The following is a 15,837-nucleotide window of genomic DNA, read 5'->3' as shown; positions in this document are numbered from 1 at the left end:
CCGTTCTTTGTCTTCCTTTTCTTTCTATCTTTTCTTTCTTTTTTTCTTTCTCTCGAATTTCAATCTGAACTGGAAATGAACCTTCCCGTTTTCAGTCATCACTTCTAGAAAACATACATTCTTACACATCCACGTTTCGTACCGACTTGCCTTATCGCACACGAACGCACACAAAGGCATACACGTAATTACACTTACACAATTAAACGTGTTGGAAAAGATGTGGCCGCCGATGAAAGAGGAAGGGAGGCTTCCTGTCTTTGCTCTGCAGTGCAGGTAACTGTGAAGTGTGTGTTTGGAGTACACTCACACACAGGGTACACACGTCTGAAGAACACACTTTGTTGGTTAAACACATTAACAGAGAAAAGTGCAGTTTACTAAAAGTGTTTAAGTTTGCAAAGGGGATCATTATGAATACTTGAAGCCCCGCCCCGTTTTCTATGTTAGCTTCTGATCAACCAGCATCTGTAACTCTGTACATTTTCTCAATGGGTGTCATAACAGTTGGTGTGTCAGCCTGTGTCCCATGGCTATTGTTGCTATGACGACACCTGCATTTCCCCACAGGGACCAATATAGGTTTATCTTGTCCTATCTTAATGCCGTGTTGTCCCAGTGACTGCAGTCAAGTTTACCAACAGGCTGTTGAAAGGACACTTAAAACAAAAAAAGACTGTGTAAAAGATGTTGTAACGCTTCTCCAAAACATAAATGTCCAACGTGCCGCCGTGTTCAGATAATTTAGGTGGATCTCAAACTAGAAAACAACATTTTAAGAGAGAGAAATATTAATATCATATTAAGTAAATGATTTGCATCGTTCCACACATCGTTTACATCTGATGCTTATTCTTGTCACTCGAGCACAAACAAAAGCCTCATTTACATAACTTCTAGTTTTACAGCCAAACGATGGCGCTGCTAATGAAAAGAGTCACATGTTGTTTGGTTTGCTGCATGACTGTGAACATTTCTGACCATTCCACCTCCGTTCTCTCCTAATGAAAAACAGAACTACATGTTTACAGTTATATATTTAAGCAATAGCTCACGACAGGCCGTGGTATATGCTCATTATATCACAGCTAAGAACCAATCAGATTGCTTGATTTGACTTGTCCATTTTATAAAGACTGTTATATTTGAGGTACTGTCTTCATGTGGAATCAATGCTGTGTGTCTTCAGTCAGACACACAGCAGGAAGTAAAACATGCTGTCCTGCCATATTCACCTACTCACTGGAGTGTTGGAATCACACACACACACACACACACACACACACACACACACACACACACACACACACACACACACACACACACACACACACACACACACACACACACACACACACACACACACACACACACACACACACACATATATATATATATATATATATATATATATATATATATATATATATATATATATATATATATATATACACACACACCATTTTTTATAAAAGTACCCAATCTAATAATCCGCTCACACACATTGTGTGTGTGTGTGTGTTTACATGTGTGCTTCCTTTTCTCTGTACATTTGACTGCACCTTTATGTTTACATATACATGCCTCTTTGTTTGTTCCTTCATTATATTTGTGTGTATATTTGCAATCCTATTGTGCACATGTGTGTGAGCACATGATGTTGGCCTACACAGTATGTGCTCATACATGTGTTACCGAGGCCGACGGTACAGTGTGTGTGTCTGGCCCATATGTCCCACGACTATAAATAGCATCCGAGCTGCGGTCCCGTTTTATTCTTTGGTCTATTTTCAAAAATGATAGTGTGTTTTTAAATAGGACGTGGGTACAGAACCCAAAGTGTGTGTGTGTGTGTGTGTGTGTGTGTGTGTGTGTGTGTGTGTGTGTGTGTGTGTGTGTGTGTGTGTGTGTGTGTGTGTGTGTGTGTGTGTGTGTGTGTGTGTGTGTTCACAGCTCCATCACATGATGCATCACGTCTGTCTCCATACCCGCTAACCCTCTCTTTCACTTCCTCTATTCTACAAAGTGTCTCTCTGTCTCTTCTTCCATTCCCCCTGTTGTTTCCCTCTTCCTCTCTTCCTCTTTTACTTTATATAATCTCTCTTGACATCTTTTAGCATCCCTCACCCTTTTTGTAATTCTCTTATATATCCCCCTTTTTCTTCAGTTAACCCTCAGGACTTCTTTCTTCTGAGAGTGCTGACTAGAATATGGTCAAAGACTGACTGAAAAACAGTTATTTTCTGCTCATCTGAATTGAAATCGTCAGCGTTGTGTTCTTTTGTTCACGTCTAAAAGCAGGTTACACGGCAGAGAAGTGCTTATATAACTATAACTGCCTTATATACCCTGAAATGCGCTTCTTCATAAACAGACACATCTCTCTTTCTTTGCCATGTTCTGCTTTCTTGCTCTCTTTCATGTAAACTACAATTACATTACAAGTATTATTAGCATTTCTGATTCAAGGAAACAGCAGTGTTGTAAAGTTTGTCTGGACTTAAAGAACCAATAAGATTTCAAAACAAACAAGTTTATTCTGTTATTGGTAACCCTCAAAATCATCAATCATTTCTAAATAACGTTGACACACACACACACACACACACACACATTAACTGTGTGTCCTTGGTAGGCATCCTGTTATTTGGTTAACACCAGCAGTGATGTTTAAGCTCAAGTTTCTCCCTCTTCACGACAGACGCGTTTCTCTATGTTGGAACATCAGAAACATCCCAAAAGTTATTTTCCTTCCCATCTTTCCAGGTGCCGTTAAGCAGAATCCCCGTGCCACATTAATAACATGTTGATATGTCGGAGATGCATGGTGCTGTTTGGGGGTAATTCTCCTCGATATACACCTTTTGCCCTTTGACCCTGACGTCTGTTATCTCCCTTAAGGAAGGGGCGGCTGCTTCAGCCATATGTTGTTGTTACCAGTTTATGACCGGGCAACGAATGGTGTTATGGGCACACTGGAACACTTCCTTCTTGTGTGAAATCTTCGAGGCCATAGGCGTCGGACGCAAGTGATTCCGTGTTCCCAGCTGTTTAGTCTATCTGCCCAAATATGTTGATGACTCTCTCGGAACTAGTTAAAAGCTCTATCGAGAGAGGGGCTCTTCAGAATTGACGTGGCAGCGCTCTCGTGAAGTCAGAACCTCTGGCTCTGTGACTTGTGATGTGAATCCTCCGGCCGAAGCTCCTAATAAACCGTCAGTGTTTGACATCAAAGCTCCTGCTCTCCCCGTGTCTCCTTCATGAGTCGGGGACTCCCACCGCATTGCTGCAGCCGTTTCTCCCACACACGCGCGTATCTTTGAACAACGCACATGTGTGTAGTAGAACTCTTGGGTAGCCTTGGTTCATAACCCATTAGTGCTCTCAAGGCCCTTCTGATTTAACAAGCGACACCTGTTAAGGTTCCGACCCACAGGTTAGGAACCCTTGAACTACAGTAAATAAAGTCGTTAAAACTTAATAATCGATTAAATATATATAATAATTAGATTTTCTGCTAAGAGAGTATCGCTTTGGATTCTGGGGTTTTGAATTGGTTATGTTTTTTTTTATTTGTGATATTTAATGTAAATAAAATACTTCTTCCACCACTCTGTCAAAGATGGGGAAGAAGAGATCACAGAATCTCTCTCTCTCTCTGCAGTACACTGGTCCGATCCCAGGCGAGCGAGGGGGCGAGCTGGCCATGGGGGGGGGTCGCAGCGAGACCTCGGCACTGAGTGGGACGGGAGGGGGGCGGGCCATGACCACTACCCAGAATTCCCAACGGCCAAACGCCTGCTGCTTCTGCTGGTGCTGCTGCTGCAGCTGCTCATGGTAGGAGACAAAAACACACACACACACACACACACACACACACACACACACACACACACACACACACACACACACTGCATTTACACAGACAAGTTCATACAAACCAACACATGCTGCTCTAATGTAAGCACACACACACACACACACACACACACACACACACACACACACACACACACACACACACACACACACACACACACACACACACACACACACACACACACACACACACACACACACACACACACACACACACACACACACAGCTGTCTGGATGTGCGGTGGTCCTGTGAGCACAGCTGTAAAAAAACTTACAACAGTTTTTGTCAGTTAAACTCGAGAAGTGTGTTAAGGATCTAATAACGTGTACTGTCTGTGTTGGGTGTCCTTATTCAGATGCATCTATTGCACAGAATAGCTTTTAATCGTGTAGCATTAGTTGCCCTTTCTCTCTACTGAAAAGAGTGCCGCTTGCAACCATCTCTGCTGGAGTCAGAGACTTGTAGAGGAAACGCAGGCAGCCGAGTTAACCAATCACAGTTCCTGTGGTTTCCACTTTGCAGCCACAGGAGCATGCTTGGATACATGCTACATCTCTAAAGAGGTGCAGAGGAGCCTCTGGGGTTTTGGGGCTGCACAGCTGGCAGTGCTACAAGCATGTCAAAGACACAAACGGCTCTCGTTGAAACTAAACTGTCAGGATGTCACCAATCTTTTAAACACTTTTTTATGCACTATGAACATTTTATTTATACAAAACCTCCAAGGAATAAAACGGGAGTCCTAATTGACCTCGTTTGACCTTTTACTTTTTTAGATTTCTGCAAGAACCACTGTATCACACCAATATCTCCAGGTGTTAGTCAAACTGTAGCTGTGCAGTGATTAGGTCTCTGTGGCTCCCACAGGGGACCTCATCATTTACAGCTCTCTCTCCCTCTCTCTCTCTCACACACTCACACACACGCACGCATGGACACACACACACACACACACACACACACACACACACACACACACACACACACACACACACACACACACACACACACACACACTGAACATGTAGACACTTGCTTGTTTTACAGTTGGCTGTTAGCATTACTGTGGGTAGTGTTATCATTAAATTAGGTAATAACATATTTGAAGATAGTTTAACCGCAATTACTCTGTATCAGCTGTGGTTTTGTGTGTGTGTGTGTGTGTGTGTGTTTCCCTCCTGAGAGCAGTTTAATCATGTCAGTCTCTCCCTGTCAGGAATGAAGAGGAGAGACGGAGGAGGAGGAGGAGGAGATTATCACAGGACACCAAGATGGAAACCATACCAAACTGTGAAGCTTGGTGAGTGCGCAGTGCCTCTCTCACACACACACACACACACACACACACACACACACACACACACACACACACACACACACACACACACGCGCGCGCGCGCGCGCGCGCGCACACACACTTGGTTTGGTTTGGTGCATAATTAGGAAGATTTGTGATAATTTTCTTGAACCTCTGCTCTCTCTTAATCTAAAACAAAAATGTTTATTGCCCTGCTCGCACATTATAAAGTTGTGATTAATATAAACTTAATATAGTCAATATAATTGTTCCAATGCCAACGTTAAGCATGGGCATGCTAGGATTTGGGACCTGGTATTGGCTAAGGAGTCATTAGGATTCATCCTCTGGGGACCATCAAAATAAAAGTCATAGTACTTCTTTACCACTATATATAAAAAGGATAGTCCAACTTCGTTAAAGGTCTTTGCTCTATTGAGTGCTTTTAACTACTTCTACTTCTAAATGTAGGATGAATAGGATTTTATACAATCTTAAACACGGATTCACGGACAGAACATGTTTTTCTTTTTGTATCAGTTGAATCAGAAACATAACTCGTGCTGTAACCCCGAGTGACGTTGTAATTCTATCCCAATCCTCTTTTGTAATCAGTAAGCTATAAGATTTGGACCATGACAGTCATTTGACAACAAATACATTAATACAAAAACCAATGAGGAAATTAACCAACTTCCCGCTCTTCCTTCGTCAGCACCAAACCCTCAATGGAAGAGATCCGGCTGTGGTCTCAGTCCTTCGACAAGCTGATGAAGAACCCGGCGGGGCGAAATGTTTTCCGGGAGTTCCTGCGGACGGAGTACAGCGAGGACAACATGCTGTTCTGGCTGGCCTGCGAAGACCTCAAACAGGAGATCAACAAGAATGCCATCGAGGAGAAAGCGCGATCCATCTACGAGGACTACATTTCCATACTGTCACCAAAAGAGGTAGGAAAGCTTCCCACAGAGAATCGCTTACGGGGGTTTCTGACCGGGAGGGAGGCCGCTTTCTTTACATGTCATGCTTTTCCGGTTATCACCCGTCCCTTTGTGTGTTATGAAGGTGTTTCTGCATGTAAACGGTCTGCAGAGTCACAAACCCTCAAAGTACACCCTGTAGCGAGTAAAACTCTAACACAGAAAATACCCGTCTATGCTGCCCCAGAACGCCTCGTTGCAGATTTTTCTTTTTCAATTTTTTTCTTCCTGGTACCAAGTGACGTGACGACGATCCTAATGGACCGATTGGTCCAAATGGAGTTGCGCCGTGTCTCGCTGTCAGAGAGTGAATACACATATTATACAGAGATGCTGTTTGAGAAACCAATGTGAGTTTGGAACATTGAACAATGTACATCTATTCTAGTAGACCTCAACAATGGAATTATGATCAGTAGAAATGGCCATGACATGGGACCTTTAAAGGTCACCTATTATGCAAAATCCACTTGTTCATGTCTCTGTGGAAAGAGACTCTGGACGTTTCAGGAGAAAAGATTCTCTCTTTTTCTCCTGATCCATTTGAGCTGATCAGATTTTGGCCACTTTATGATGTCATAACGATTTTGTGGCTTGTGTAACCATTAGCCAATCAGCAGCCAAGGTAACCCCCCCCCCCCCCCCCCCCTTATCACCTGAATCTCCTCCTAGAGCACCATTGTGTTCTTTCTAACCAAATGTCTCTCATGCCCCTTTCACACCAGCGCCTTTTCAGCTCGGAGCTAGAGCCTGAAAAGAGCCTGAAAAGAGCCTGAAAAGAGCCTGAAAAGCGCCGGGTTTTCCAGTTCACACCGGAGCTGCGCCGGCTCTTAGCTCCGGAATCCGCTTCATTTCCAGCTCCAAAAAATTGTCGGTCCAGAGGCAAGAGCTTTGGAGCTAAGAGGTGACGTCGCTTACGTCTCTCTTACGTCGAGGCGTGCAGGAAACTAAACCCACCTCCCATGGGTCGACTGTTATGCCTGCCTACAAGCAGTAGTGCCTATAAACACACTTTATAAAGTCAGGCAACACTAACCAGGCTTCGTGCGATTCTGTTTATTTGTACCTTACTTTGACCATCCGTTCACTGTTATCGATCATTGTGGAGAGAGGCAGACGTGTTGTTTTGTATTATTGCAGCTATCGGATGCAAGTAGTCAGTTTAGCTTCGGTTGCTATGCCAACATCACCCGTTTTATACCAGAGAAACTTTCATAACAGCGTTGTGATACCAAACAGTGTCAATTCAGACTGACACACATTCACTTAGGCTAAGGGGAACTGGGGATATGCATCAGCTGCTTGTGTGAGTCGGACAGTGAATACTTTAGAGCGGCCGCTGCAGTGTGAGCTAACCGGGAGCTAACGGGAGAATAAACTCCCGTGGAAGAGCAGCCAGCACTGCAGCGGTCGGTAAATGCTGCAGAAACACATTAATAAACAATGAACCACGGCACCCTGGAGAAAAGTATAAGGTTGGAGAAGTCGTTATTCAATTTATTCTGGCTTCGTGTGATTAAAAGCAACACGATCATCGACCCGACGCAGTTGTTGTTGTGAGCGCCGTAATGGCTGCCTTTGGGGGGAAAATCAGCGATGTAAACGGTGACGTCATGACGCAGCAAGGGCAGCTCTGGGGCGCCAGTGGGCGGTGTGCACAGAGCGGGAGCTGAAAAGGGAAACCGGAGCTGAACCAGAAAAGCTCCCGCTCGGAGCTAGAAACTGAAAAGCGCTGGTGTGAAAGCCGCATCAGAGGGGCGTGGGGAGGGGCTCCTTATTTTCATCTAAAGTAACAGACAGAGAATCAGCACTTTGGAAACAGGGCTGAAACAGAGGGGATTATGGGATGCTGCCAGTGGCGAACCGTGAGGGCCTTCAAGGTAGTCAGAGAATACCCTGGAACACTCAGATAAAACAAACAAAAAAATCGATTTAATTATATAAATAAAATGAATAAATGAGTATCTGTGTTGTTGATCTGTAATATTAGTGTTACGTTGATTTGTTTGTCCTTCTCGGACCATGCACTACGCATTTCAGTGGTTTTGTGTTAGAAAAGAAAGCAACCAATCAGATCTTGTTCTGGGTCTCTGGGTAGAATATCCTTCAACCAAGGTTTTCTACATCCTTGATCGAATGCCCTGGCCGTTGCACTGAATGAGAGCGTACGTTTGGACTGACAGTTTGATCAACCAATCATATATTGATTTGTAGCCAATGGGCGTGTTCTTTCAGAGTTTCCCTCGGTTCCAGGGTGTTCTAGAAGGCCCGCTAGTTAACTGGCTCGAGACAGAAGAACGAATGCGACGAAGCAATTCATGCCGTTTTATTGTTTTTAACGTTAAAATGACAAGGGCAACAGCTGAAGATGAAGTTGTTGCGGAATTGTTGTGAGTACCCTTTTCAAGACGACAGTTCAGTGAAAAGATGGACATTATAACGCCGCGGGGGGTGTGTGTGTCTACAGAAGGTCCAGTTCTGATAGACACATATAACGCCGCGGGGGGTGTGTGTGTCTACAGAAGGTCCAGTTGTGATAGACACACAGTTCGCCACTGGATGCTGCCATGATCTGTTTGGTGTTTGGAGCCAAACACTTCAGAGACATGTTCTGTGTATATCTGAGAGCTGTTATATGTTGATGAGAAACAGTATAATAGGGGACAGTGATCCTTCCTCCAGCGCATGGTCATGTGTGATTCAGAGTGAGCACGAAGAGTAGACTCTATTCACAGATGGGTCAATGTGTTGCAAAAGAGAATCATTGTGCTGCACCCAAGGGCGCCGTAAGGGGGTGAAAAGTTAGGACGATTCAAAGGGTCCGTGACTGATAGGGGCCCCAAACATTTTTAGAACATTAAGAAAAAATGTGTAAGTAACCTTTGATCAATCATCAATAATAATTAACATTAATATAACGTCTTATTGATGATGTACTCACTAAACTTACGATTCATTTCACTTTTTTTCTTCCAAAAGTTAATTATCCAAAGCATCGAACACCCCCCTCTATTTACATGTAATGGTTTGGTCCTGCCGCCAAACGCTGTGTGGCACCGCTCTTTCTAGCAGCAGAGAGTGAGAGCATAGGAGCAGGGATGCTAGTAGTTACGTGTGAACGATGTCTCAACGACTCACGAAGTCAGGCTTTCAAAAAAGAAAAGAAAGGAGAGAAAGACAAGAGAGAGGGACTAAAGGGCGACAGTATGTCACCCAGTTGTTCAAAGGAAGAGGTGGGTGTGGTGGAAATTAGTCTGTTAGCTAAGCTTAGTCCATTGTAAATAATAATTGTAATGTTTTGCTTACATTAAAGGTGGGGTAGGTAAGTTTGAGAAACCGGCTCGAGATACACTTTTTGTTATATTCCATGGAATGCTCTGAACATCCCGATAGCAATGAATATCTGAAGTGCTTTGACAAAAAATACATACAAAAATGTCATCTGTGGAAGCCGTAGTACTCAGAGCCCTATGATACTAAGTATCTCTAGGGCTCTGGTAGCGCTGTAAAAAGCACGACCAATCATCTGAGCCGGCCCGGCTAAAATAACTGGATGGCCTACCTGCCCGTCAGCCTTCCATCGGGGCACAAACTTATCTCGTGCCCTCATTGGTCATGTGCGCGTTCGTGTGTGTTGGAGGAGGGGCTCTGTGAGGAAGTGGCAGATTTTATTCCGGCTGTGTATTTTCAAATTATAGCGCACTTGAGCTGGTTTCTCCAAAATGACCTACCCCACCTTTAAGTTCTGTCAATATCTTCACAGAAAATGCAGAAAAGGTTTTTCATTGCACTCTTTTAGCTGACATTTAGTAAATGCAGGTACATTTTTAGCAGCCATTCATACTAAACCAGTTGTCCCTCCCCCTGGTGCCAGGACCACCAGATCCATATTTAGGCTCTCCATTGAAAGCCAGTTGGCTAGAAAGATGGTCTTCAAGGACTTGATCAGTGACTTTGCCTGTAAGAAGGCTAGGCGCTGGGCTCTTGGTGAGTAAGGCTGAGCCAGGGCTCGTAATAACTGGCTATGGTAACGATATTGGATCACTGCACAGAAGATACATGATGAGAAAAAGACTGAGAACAGGTCGTAGGCTCTGATTTAGCACCACCATCAGGCCTTTTCACTTCCATTTCCGTTTTGCTATCCGTTTACACTTTAATACCCGCTTATTTTGTAGTTGGTATGTATATTTAATTAAAACATCTGCTGCTTATCTTATTTTTTTTGTTATAGCATTTTTTAAATGATAATATTGGTGTTAAAGGTGGGGTAGGTCATTTTGGAGAAACCAGCTCGAGTGCGCTAGAATTTGAAAATACACAGCTGGGAAAAATCTGCCACTTCCTCACAGAGCCCCTCCTCCAACACACACGAACGCGCACGAGATAAGTTTGTGCCCAGATGGAAGGCTGACAGGCAGGTAGGCCATCCAGTTACTTTAGCCGATCCAGTTACTTTAGCAGGGCCGGCTCAGATGATTGGTCGTGCTTCTTACAGTACTACGGCTTCCACAGATGATATTTTTGTATGGATTTTTTGTCAAAGCACTTCAAATATTCATTGCTATCGGGATGTTAAGAGCATTCCATGGAATATAACAAAAAGTGTATCTCGAGCCGGTTTCTCAAACTTACCTACCCCACCTTTAATGTATTTTAATTTAAGAGGTCATGTATATTTAAGTTATATTTATTTTGATTTATGAATGTTCCATTAAAAAGGCATGTACACCATAAAAGATGACTATTGAGGTTTATTGTCAGGAATGTTAGTCTTATATCAAATAGTGAATTCTGCAGCAGAATGTTGCAGTAGAATTTGCAGTCTGCACAGTGTTATATTTTCACCGCTCAGTGTCAGTAAATACTGTGCAGTTAGTATTGGACTACAAGATAGATTTAAGTTTAAGAGTTATTTAAAGCATAAATGAGTGGGTTGGGTTCTGGAGGTGTGGTTACAGCAATTGTGCTTGGTTGGCGACGGCGTGGCCTGGGCCTGGTGGTGGGGGCCAATGTGATATATTTTCATGGGGCCCAAAACCCCTGGCGGCGCCCAGCTCTATGAGAAAATAAGATTCACTCATTTTTAATAATGAATTAAATCAGAAGTCTTACCTAACCCTAACTTAGTTTCAACGTTTTAGAACAAATACAAACACATCTAAATAGATATTTGGTTGTGGTTTCATTTCGTCAATTTGGTTTAAACACATATCACTATAAATGTTTAATTATGTTCTTTTTTTGTCAAAGATTTTTTCGAGATTATTACAGCAGTTGCAAATAGGAAACAGGAATGTTTTCTACTGTTTTTGTTTGTTTTACTTTTTGATGTAATGACGTAGCTCCCTGGACACACTGTTTCCAGGGATGCAAAGTTTGTGTCATTGTTTGAATTCCAAAAGAGTTTTGCTCGTTAATCACTTCAGGATGTTTAACTGCGAGGCGAACGTTGCTCAAGATCTCTTCTGGTGTCTCTTAGAAATGAGCTGGTTTTAATTCAGCGACCGACAGCGGTTTATAAACATTTTCTTATGTAAGATCTGGCAGATGCATTTAGTTTTTCACCGTCTGTGTTCTGTTGCCTCATCTGTGCCCGCCTGTCAGCCTGTCCAACATTTAGATTCTCAATAACTCAACAGCTCGTTACATAAAGAGTATTCTATTGATATGAATGGTGCTCGAGCTGAGGACTTCAAGCTGAGCCATCAGTGGGCTACGGCTTATACTTGGAAAACAATTGACTGAACATGTTCCTTCTCCCCAGATCATGAACCATTTTAATTGTTCTCTTACATTATCATCTGGACACGGAGAAGGGTTGGGTTAAGTCTTTCTTGCTGCATGGCTCCAGCTTCTTAAATGTGAAAATATGTTGCTTTTCCTCGTAATATGTCACTGTGCATTACATTCCTGTTGCCCTCGGGTCAAATTTGACACATTTGTAAATGTTATTCAATTGGAAGAAGGGGTTATTTCATCTTAATGCTGCAAAAATAACATGAATGATTCTTATTTGAGTATTCGGAAGACAAAGTCGTGTTCCACACTTGAATTATTTGTTTAATTAAACATAATTATAGCATCTGGTGCCATTACAAAAATCCTGACTTAACCTTGACATACACACGTTTTTGATAATCCATCAAGAAAAGTACCAATAATCTCAACGATATAATATATATACATTTAGATAGTTTGAGCTCGCTTCATTCACTGATACAACAAAACAATAAGGTGGAATATTCTGTAAATAACGTCAATTGACCATAAATGCCAAAAAGTAAAAGTGTGGATACTTTGACTTGAGAGGTGAAACAGAGTTGGGTTATGATTATTTTAATAATTTGTCGAAACCAAGTCAAAGTTGTTTAAAGTCAAAGAAATCTGATGAGATCTACTTTAGCAGATTGTATTGTGAACAATCCCCCAGAGTTGATCGGAGGTCATTCGGAACACCTGTGGCTCCTAATTAAGAATTGAGAACAGCTTGGGGGCCTCCCCCTCTCAGCCAATCAGGATGCGGCAACGCCCTTCCCTTAGGGTTTAAGATTAGAGGTGGGGGGGGGGGGCTGCACTCTCTGGGGTGTGTGATCCTTCTTCTACATACTGTAATGCACACTTCCTTTCATTAGATACAAAAAACTCTCCTCTTTTGAGACTTATTGGCTGTTTTTAACTTTTCTGATTGAGGGTGATTTTCATAATTTTTTCAACATAAAAAACTACTATAGGTTACTACCTGCATCAGAACAGATTTCAACAGAGCTTTATGATTGCAAGTATTTATTTAGTCAATTGGTTTATTTATTTATTTTTTAAGTAAGCACACATTTCCTATGGATCAGTTTTTTTTTGTTTTTTTTTTGTGTGAAGGCATTCGTTTGTCCAAGAATTGTTTTAGTTGTTGAGACCTGGTTTGTAAGCTTCTTCCTGTGGAAATCTCAAGATTCAAAGATTGTATTGTCATATGCACAAGGCTACAGTGTAGAAGGGCAATGACAATCTTATGACCTGAGCTCCTCCTTCATATATAATAAAATACAAAAAATAAATCTACAAAAGAAGTACCACCACAGCTGTCTAGATCACAAGCCAAATATAGAACACATGTATTCATTTGAAGGATAAACCAATAATTAGGGAATGAAGTTGCTGCCCCACATTAATATGATTCCATCCAATACTTTCTAATAGTATTAAAACTGCAGCCTCTGTGTTTAATATCTCTGATGCTTCATCTCAATTCATCTTTGGTGCCGCTGCACATTTACAGATTTTGATTTGTCAGCTGTTCTGCACGTGCTCAGCATTCACACTAAAACCCTCCTCATGAAATGTGAATCCCCGCTGAAGTGATTATTGCTGGCTATAAACGTAGACACACTGTAGTTCACACACACACACACACACACACACACACACACACACACACACACACACACACACACACACACACACACAGGGAATTTGTTAGCGCTTTTCTGCTGAGAAATGTAGCAAGCGGTTTCTGCTTCACAGCTATTTTTAACTTACTGACTGACTGTGAGTGTGCGCGTGTTTAACAGTGACTGCTTTATTTAGTCCAAGAGCTGGAGGCTTTGCTTGTCAGGCTCCATCCTCAGTGCGTGTGTGTGTGTTGGCATCTTCAGACATTTGTGTGTTTGTATGTTCAATGTCTGAATGTGTGTTTGTGTGTTTACAGAAAATGATAAATTGCTGCTCTCACCTCCTGGCAGTGGAGGCTTTTTATAGACTCACACACATTAAAATACAGAGATATGAAAACGTGTGAGTTTGGCAGAGAAGATGCATGCCAGGCGGTCTGTCTGCATGCCTGACCTTGGTGAAATGTGTGCGTGTGTCCTAAATAAGAACAGAGGAAAAACATAAGAGATAGCTTGTCATTCTATAAATATCTGCGGTTGTGTCGAGGCTGTGGGGCCGCTCTTGTGTTTTCAGTGCTGGTTCCCGTATGAAATCATACCTGGAGTTTCATTAGTAACAAGATTCTTTTGCACAAAACACCTTCAATATGTGCAGATCTGACAGATGTATACGTGCAATTTTTTAAAAACATGATCTACTTGTTCTCATTATAAAACCAGTGTTAAAGGTAGGGTAGGTAAGAATGGAGAAACCAGTTAGAGTGCGCTAGAGTTTGAAAATACACAACTGGAAAAAATCTGCCCCTTCCTTCAGACCTCCTTACAGAGCCCCTCCTCCAACACACACGAACGCGCACATGACCAATGAGGGCACGAGATAAGTCTGTGCACAGATGGAAGGCTGACAGGCAGGTAGGCCATCCAGTTACTTTAGCCGGGCCGGCTCAGATGATTGGTCGTGCTTTTTACAGCGCTACGGCTTCCACAGATGAAATGTTTGTATGTATTTATTGTCAAAGCATTTAATATATTCATTGCTATCGGGATGTTAAGAGCATTCCATGGAATATAACAAGTGTTTCTGAAGTGAATTACCTTTAAGGTTGAATATTAAAAAATATCAAGTATATCTTTTCCTAACCACTTTTCCTTAACCTCATCTTACAATTACAATCATTACCAAGGTTGGAATTAAAATTGGATATAAAAAAAGGAAGTGAAACTAAATGGTTGCTGCCGGTGCTCTCCCTCACCGTACTGTCCATGTTTTTAATCCCCATAAATCCCAATTAGAAGTATTATTGTATGGAAATAGTTGAATATAGATAACTAAATGCAACATTCTTAAGCTGACACATCAACTACATCTGTGCATATCCCCATTCAAATGTGTTGAAATCTATATAAATAGTTTAATTGGACTTAATTTAATGGTTTTACAGCAGTAGTTAGCTGATCGTTCATAGCTCGCCTTTTGGTTTGACAAATTGTTGTGAAAGTTAGCCGATAAGCTCCTCGGCAAGATATGGCATACGATGAAAAATGCTTGATAAACACGGGTAACTCATATTATCCAGGTGTCGATTACTATGGGTTGTATTCATGACTGCGTCACTTTAAATATTCTGACCGCAAGGAATTGTGGGACAGCATTATCTCCTATCCTTTCGCAATGTGTGGTCCAATGTGTCCGATGCTGAAAGGGGTTCATATAGGAAGCGTTGAAGCGCCTTTACTGTCCTCTAGAGATTTGAACAGTTCTTATCATTCAGTACAGACAGTTTTACTATCAACCTAAATGTATGCTGATACTAATATTATAATCAAAGTGTTAATAGACCAGCCTCATATTTTAAAAGATTGTCAAGTCTCTCTCTTACCACTAATTCCTACAGTTGTTTGTTTTTAGAAAGTTGTGAAGGTTGAGGTGCAGATGTAAATAAGATGCTAAAACATCAAATGCATGACTTTATGAATCCCCTCTCGTCACTACACTCCTCTGCCTCTCCCTGCAGGTGAGCCTGGACGCCAGGGTTCGAGAGATGATCAACAGGAAGAGGCAGAACCCGACGCCTCACGTGTTTGAAGACGCCCAGCTCCAGATCTACACTCTGATGCACCGGGACTCCTACCCACGATTCCTCTCCTCCAGCATCTACAGGTCGCTCGTTCAGGGCGGCTCGCGCACCTCCTCCGAGTCCTAGTGCCGCCTCCTCCTCTTCCTCTCCCGGTCCTGAGCTCACAGGATGGATGCCAGATCATTTCATCGCTTCTCTCACACACTCCTCCCA

At 42.4% G+C, this 15,837-nt stretch overlaps 1 protein-coding gene across 1 annotated transcript in view; it reads left to right on the top strand.

Annotated features, from left to right (window-relative positions):
• Positions 1-15,837, top strand: part of rgs19 (regulator of G protein signaling 19) — a 31,893-nt gene extending 16,056 nt beyond the window's left edge. The window contains exons 2-5 of the mRNA XM_034086850.2: positions 3,665-3,837; positions 5,098-5,181; positions 5,894-6,128; positions 15,562-15,837. Of these exons, the coding sequence (XP_033942741.1) occupies positions 3,665-3,837; positions 5,098-5,181; positions 5,894-6,128; positions 15,562-15,750 (681 nt within the window). The 3' untranslated portion in view covers positions 15,751-15,837. The remainder of the gene's footprint in view (positions 1-3,664; positions 3,838-5,097; positions 5,182-5,893; positions 6,129-15,561) is intronic.

This window comes from Pseudochaenichthys georgianus, chromosome 7 (genome assembly GCF_902827115.2).
Source record: "Pseudochaenichthys georgianus chromosome 7, fPseGeo1.2, whole genome shotgun sequence".
NCBI lineage: Eukaryota > Metazoa > Chordata > Actinopteri > Perciformes > Channichthyidae > Pseudochaenichthys > Pseudochaenichthys georgianus.
This window is presented reverse-complemented; position numbering and strand designations above follow the sequence as displayed.